The sequence below is a fragment of the Callorhinus ursinus genome, unplaced genomic scaffold (genome assembly GCF_003265705.2).
Source record: "Callorhinus ursinus isolate GAN/ISIS: 27379988/994484 unplaced genomic scaffold, GSC_fseal_2.0 scaffold2, whole genome shotgun sequence".
In the NCBI taxonomy this organism is placed as follows: Eukaryota; Metazoa; Chordata; class Mammalia; order Carnivora; family Otariidae; genus Callorhinus; species Callorhinus ursinus.
The window spans coordinates 54,740,748-54,747,039 of NW_027397064.1; the positions used below are offsets into that span (position 1 = coordinate 54,740,748).

The following is a 6,292-nucleotide window of genomic DNA, read 5'->3' on the forward strand; positions in this document are numbered from 1 at the left end:
AACAAAAACCCTTCCCGACGATCTACTCTGGAAAATCAAAGCATTATCTATTATTTAACACGTATCTATGTCCGAGGAAAAATGAGGAAGGCGCTGCATGATTAGGACCTAAGGGGCAACCCAGCAAACTGAGAGCGTAATGATGCCCCTAAATGAAGGGGGAAATGTGCCGCGGCGCGCTCTATTAATCAGACTGTCAATTTCACCCCCGAGGCCAAACCCCCGGGCGAACAGAACCGGCTCTGAGCGGGCAAAGGACCGGAGCCTTCCTCCTCACTTCTTGTCTCTTCTCGCCTCCTACCTGGATCTATTTGTCTGCTCCGAAGCCGCCTTCATTACCCACTGACAGGAGCGTGTATTTATTTGCTTATAAACCTGTTACAATAAATGATTATTCGAACGGCGTCATTCGTACCTTAATGACGAGCGAGCGCTACTTTTTGATGAATGACATCTCGGGCTCGGAAGGATGTATGGGTCATTTTGACCAGTCATTCCCTCGCTCTGGCATCCCACAATTTTTCCGCCTCCCTCCAAAAGAGATAATAATATTTAGAGGCGTTCGCTGGGGCTGAATGAGAATTAGCCCTAGGCGCAGCCCATCATTAGGACGGGACAGCGGGCCACTGTGACATTTTTTAGAAAGCTGAGATGATGGAAAGAATAAGAAAAGAGATGATTCTGATGGAGAGAGGGCTGCACAGCCCCACGGCCGGCAAGCGGTTCTCCAATTTGTCCGATTCGGCTGGCAATGCTGTGCTCGAGGCCCTGGAAAATTCGCAGCACCCGGCTCGCCTCAGCCCGCGCCTGCCGTCCGCCCCCCTGCACGGCGCTCTGGGAGACCTCCCTGCCAAGGGCAAATTCGAAATAGACACTTTGTTCAACCTGCAGCACCCGGGCAGCGAAAGCACCGTCTCCTCCGAAATTGCCTCCGCCGCCGAAGGCCGTAAAAAGCCGGGTCATTATTCAGAGGCGGCCGCCGAGGCGGACATGAGCAGCGACGTGGAGGTGGGCTGCTCCGCGCTGCGCTCCCCTGGCGGCCTTGCAGCCGCGCCGCTCAAGGAAAACAATGGCAAAGGTAACCGCGCCGCCCTTGCCGCGCTCTCTGGTCCCATCCTCCCCGTTCTTCCGCGGCTCCTGCTGGCCCTTCCTACTGCCTTTGCCCCTAACCGACCCTCCGCAAGCAAGCTGCACCCAGCGGGCTCGGGCGGGGGCGGGACGCATGCTGGGGACCCTGCACTCCTGCTTTGCTCCTTGAGCCTCCCAGCGAGGCACAGGCCTGGGGGGGTGCCAGGCCCGCCCGCCCGCCCGCTGTCGCCCGAGTCCTAGAAAATGCCTCTGCGGGTTGGTCTAAAAGCCTGTGCGAGCTGACCGACCCCTAGCCAGCGGCTGAGTCGCGCTACGGGAAGGGTGCCCTGGTAGCTGCTCTGAACTCCGTTACTCCTGGTTCCCCGAGGCCGAGTGGAGTGGAGGGGGCATCCTGAGTAAGTCGGAGGGAGCGTCGCCTGGAGCCTCTGGGAGACCCACTTGGGTCAGCGGGAGAAAAGAGTTGAAAAGTAGAGCCCACCCCCTAATGGTTCCGGTTTGAGCTGCTGCTGTCTTTCTCATCTTAAAAATATTTTTAACCAAACCCAAAAGACTATCAAAGAAAGGTTGGAAGCCCTACAGAAAGCTGCCCTGCTGTCTCCAGACCACGGGAAACCCAGAGCTTACCAAACTGCGCCTAGATGTAGGCATTTTCCCCTGGCCAATTTTCCTCCTGAGTTGAAAATTTCAAATTAAGGAAAAACAAACAAACAAACTTCCTAATTGAGTTCTTATTATTTGGTTATGAAGGGCTCCCCAAACTTTATTGATTCCATTAACGGCAGCAATCTGTAAGCATGACAGACCCTATCAATTCAGGCAGCCTCGCGCCTTCCTCTCCCGGCTTCCCCCATCCGCGCTCAGCCCCCGCGCGGGGATCTCGGCCCGACAGTGACTCTCGCACTGTCGGCCGTTTGTTTGCCAGGGTACGCGGAGAGCGGCTCTGCCGCGGGCACCACGACGTCTGCGTCGGGCTCTGGCCTTGGCAGCCTGCATGGAGGTGGCGGCAGCGGCGGCGGCGGGGGCGCGGCGCTGGGCGGCTCCGGCTCGGGCGCGGATCAGGTGCGGCGCTACCGCACGGCGTTCACCCGCGAACAGATCGCGCGCCTGGAGAAGGAGTTCTACAGGGAGAACTATGTGTCGCGGCCCCGCCGGTGTGAGCTGGCCGCTGCGCTCAACCTGCCTGAAACCACCATCAAGGTATTGATTCCAGCACGCGCCTTTTCTAGCCTCCCCATGGGTGTCTGGGTTGTTTTGTTTCTCCTTTCTCCTCCCTGGGTGGCCACATTTAGCTGTGGGCCTGAAAACCCGCGGGGTAGAGTCACCAAAGGAATTGGCATATTTATTTCTCAGCTGCCGAATCCGGAGGGTTGGCCGGCCCGGCCTGACCAGGGAAAGCCCGGGAATGGCGGAGCCGAGGCGGGAAACGCTGGCCGCTGCTCATTCTGCCCAGAGCCTGCCCAGGTGCCCCTCGCCCATGTCCATGGCCCCATTTTCCCCCTCGGTGGCAAAGCCGGCTGGTCTTTGTTCCTCTGGCACGAACCCTAGGCGAAACTTTTCATCTGCTCTTGATTTTGGAGATTTATTTTCCACATAAATCGTTGCAACACGGAGAAAAGAATACGGTATTTTGAAAATCGATTGGGTTGAGAAAGTAGTTTCCTAAACATTTTTCTCTTGGGCAGCAGGATAAAAAAAAAAAAAAGCAAACTTCGGGGGCGGGGGAAGGATACAACGAAATTGTCCTTACTTCTGTGTCTCTAGGTGATTAATTTTATTAATCCGGAAGAGACAGCTGGGAGGTTGGGCGACTTGGCGAACACTTCACGGAGGATCCCACACTCTAGCAAAAGAAAAGAGTAAACTGCCAGGGATAAGGGAGGATGTGGAAGTCTCCCTTTGGTTTGATCGGGCTTTCTTTAATTTAGAGTTGTGACGAATGATGGATGTCTTCATTAGACCGTGTTGGGAGGGGTAGAAAAGTCCCCTCCCCAGTTTAAGAGGATGTTGCTCCCGCCACTCATTTGAGGCAAACGAGTCCAACAATCCTCTTCGATATCAAAATCGGACGTGTGCCCTTGGGGCAGGTCCTTGCAGCTCAGAGGACTCAAGAGCTCGAGCGGCGACCTTTTAGAAAAGCTGCCGCGGTAGCCCTTTCTTCAAAGGTGGCCTAGAATCCCGTGCAAACCCTGGGATTGAGAGAGGGGTGCTCAGCAAGGCGCGGCACTAGTGGGTGGCGGGAAGGAGAGGAAAGGTTGCGTTGGGACCTTGAACGCAGCAAAAAGCAAGGGCGCAGGAGCCCAGGGCAGAAGACTGTTTTCGCTGAGGAAGGTGTGCCCACGGCTCTTCCCACTGTCGCCCTCAGCGGGAGAGCGGAGGGGCCTCCAAGCGGGGCCCAGTCGGAGCGGAGCAGTAGGCCAGGCCGTTCGGAGGTCGGGGAAGGGTGGAGAGGTCCAGGGCGGGGGCTGAGGCCTCGGGGCACTGCTTAACTCGGGCCGCCGTGCGGCTCTCCCCTCAGGTGTGGTTCCAGAACCGGCGCATGAAGGACAAGCGGCAGCGCCTGGCTATGTCGTGGCCGCACCCGGCCGACCCCAGCTTCTACACCTACATGATGACGCACGCGGCCGCCACCGGAAGCCTGCCCTACCCCTTCCACTCGCACGTGCCGCTGCACTACTACCCGCACGTGGGTGTCACGGCTGCGGCCGCCGCGGCTGCGGCCTCCGGCGCAGCGGCCGCGGCCTCGTCGCCCTTCGCCACTTCCATCCGCCCGCTGGACACCTTCCGTGCCCTCTCGCACCCCTACTCGAGGCCGGAGCTGCTGTGCAGCTTCCGCCACCCGGGCCTCTACCAGACGCCAGCGGCCGCCGCGGGGCTCAACAGCGCGGCCTCGGCCGCGGCGGCTGCAGCAGCTGCAGCGGCTGCGGCCTCGTCGGCCGCGGCGGCCGGGGCGCCCCCCAGCGGCGGCTCCGCGCCCTGCTCGTGCCTCAGTTGCCACAGTAGTCAATCCGCCGCGGCGGCCGCAGCAGCAGCCGCCGCGGCCCTGGGCTCCAGGGGTGGTGGCGGGGGCGGCGGCGGCGGCGGCGGCGGCGGCGGTGGCGCGGGGGCCGCGGGGGGCTCGGACTTCGGCTGCAGCGCCGCGGCGCCTCGCTCCGAGAGCGGTTTCCTGCCCTACTCAGCGGCTGTGCTTAGCAAGACCGCCGTGAGCCCGCCGGACCAGAGGGACGAGGCGCCGCTCACCAGATAACTACGTCGCCGCCGCCAGGGGGCTGTGCCCGCCACTCTGAGTGTGCCCGGGAGTCCCCTGAGCGCCCCCGGCGCCCTCCGTGCGCCCGCGTGCCCTCTGCGCTCTGCCCGCTGCCAAAGCTGCCGCCAGGGGGCGCCCCGGTGCGGGAGGCCGAAGGGAAGCTGCCCCGACCGAACTGGGGGAAAAGAGCCGCGCCAAAACCCGGCCCGTGTGCCCTCAAATTATTTCTATTTTTGTATTTGCTACCCAGCAGCTTCCTCGTGTTTCCCACCGCCCATGCCCCGTTTCCCGCCTCTGTCCCGAGCTCTGGGTCTTCCCGAAGACAATCCCCTTGCCCTCCAACTAGTCCTCTGGGGTATGGGGCCCCGGCTGCCAGCCCTCAGGCCCGGGTTCCTCTCCTGAACCACGTGGCCAGAAGCCACGGAGAACCACAACAAAGAGAGGGGAATGGTGTGCGCTAGTGCTTTGTGTCGGGGGGGGTGCGGGGGGGAGTCACCCCCGAGGTTCCTGCTGCTGCTCTTTTTCTTCCATCCTTTCTTTTCTTTAAACGAGGATGAGGGGAGGTGGCAATTTTTCTCTCAGCCCGAGCTTGTTAGGGGCCCTGTCGACGGAGAGCGGAAGAATGGAGGTCTGAGAAGGCCAGGAGGGCGGATGGAGAGCGCGGGCGGCCGCCGGGGTGTTTGCGAGACGGTTTGCCGCGTGCGGGAGCGAGGCGGGTGGGGCTGTGGCGGTCCTCCCCGCGAAGGGCAAAGCCGAGGCAGGCCGGAGTGGCGGTCTCGCCTCCACTCTGGGCCCGCCACCGTTCTCTCTTTTGATCTTTGGTGTGGGATGGAGGCGTCTTGCATATTTTATGCCAAAAGTAATGGCAGATGAGGGTGCCACGGCCTGGCCAGGAATGGAAAGGGAAACGAAGGGAAGGGGAGGGCAAGACTGACAGATCGTTGTCGTATTTGAAGAAGCGTTTCCAGCTCAGTTTTCCAACTACCGGGTTCCTCTCCACCTGGGAAATACTTGAATCTCTAGATATGTGATATTATCCTGAAGCCTGTCCTTAGACCCTTTTCTAAGTTCGAACTCGATTGCCCTCACCCTCTTCCCTCCAAGCTTTCCCTTTCCCTGGGTAAAATGGTTCTTGGCATATTTCTCACGCATGTCTATTGCGCTTTCGCCTCTGCAAAGCCACCGCTGGGTTGTTGAGACCCATTCTGCCAACCTCTGCTACTGGTTTCCTTGAACTTGAAGAAAGGCACATCAAAACCCACCAGTGTTAACTGCCACGTCAATTTTGATGCTAATAATGTGCAGATTATGACGAAAATTGCCAATCATGCTCTCTGATGGACCTCCTTTGAATGTGGAATTGGAGAAAAGTTCCCCGCACGGAGACCTGCTGTCAAGTACTAACAACCCGCTAAGGGAAGTCATTAGGAGAGACGGATAAGAGACTCGGTACATAAAACATTGTTCTTGGTGCATAGAATGTATGTTACTTAATGTTATCTCTGTTACCTGAAGTGATTTCGCAGAAGAAAGCCACGTTCTTATCATCTCAATTGCCAATTTTCATTTTGGTAACTCGGACGCCCTGGGTAGACTTTTCTCTGTTACGTTGATATTCCACCAGTGTGAACAGCCTCATTAAATCAAGCCCAGATATTTCCATAATGCTCCCCGCAGAGCCACTTCGCTCCTCACATAATGAGATTTTCTGAAGAGTTGAAGCCCTAAAATAACTTGCTAGTGCATGTTTAGACCCAACAAAGTGGGTATGTGTGTGTATTAAAATGTAGGTGTGCTACCTACATATTCGTGTATATATGTATGTATATATGTATATGTATGTATATACATATATATCCATTCTCTTAAACATATGCATATGTAAGAGATGCGCACACATCCATATATACCCATTGGCACTATATTCTGTGATTTATTTCAAATTCGTGTTCTGACATA

At 57.6% G+C, this 6,292-nt stretch overlaps 1 protein-coding gene across 1 annotated transcript; it reads left to right on the forward strand.

Moving 5' to 3' along the window:
- The first annotated feature begins 651 nt into the window (after nt 1–651).
- Nucleotides 652–4,333, forward strand: EVX2 (even-skipped homeobox 2). The gene is made up of 3 exons (XM_025887685.1): nt 652–1,078; nt 2,012–2,286; nt 3,605–4,333. The coding sequence occupies exons 1-3, from the start codon at nt 652–654 to the stop codon at nt 4,331–4,333; spliced, it is 1,431 nt and encodes a 476-aa protein (XP_025743470.1).
- The last annotated feature ends 1,959 nt before the right edge of the window (nt 4,334–6,292 follow it).

Excerpts from the sequence above, each read along its gene's own strand:
- EVX2 (XM_025887685.1), top strand. The coding sequence starts at position 652 with ATGATGGAAAGAATAAGAAAAGAGATGATTCTGATGGAGAGAGGGCTG. Across the intron at positions 1,079-2,011 it reads CAAGGAAAACAATGGCAAAG|GGTACGCGGAGAGCGGCTCT; the intron begins GTAACCGCGCCG and ends TTTGTTTGCCAG. Across the intron at positions 2,287-3,604 it reads TGCCTGAAACCACCATCAAG|GTGTGGTTCCAGAACCGGCG; the intron begins GTATTGATTCCA and ends CTCTCCCCTCAG.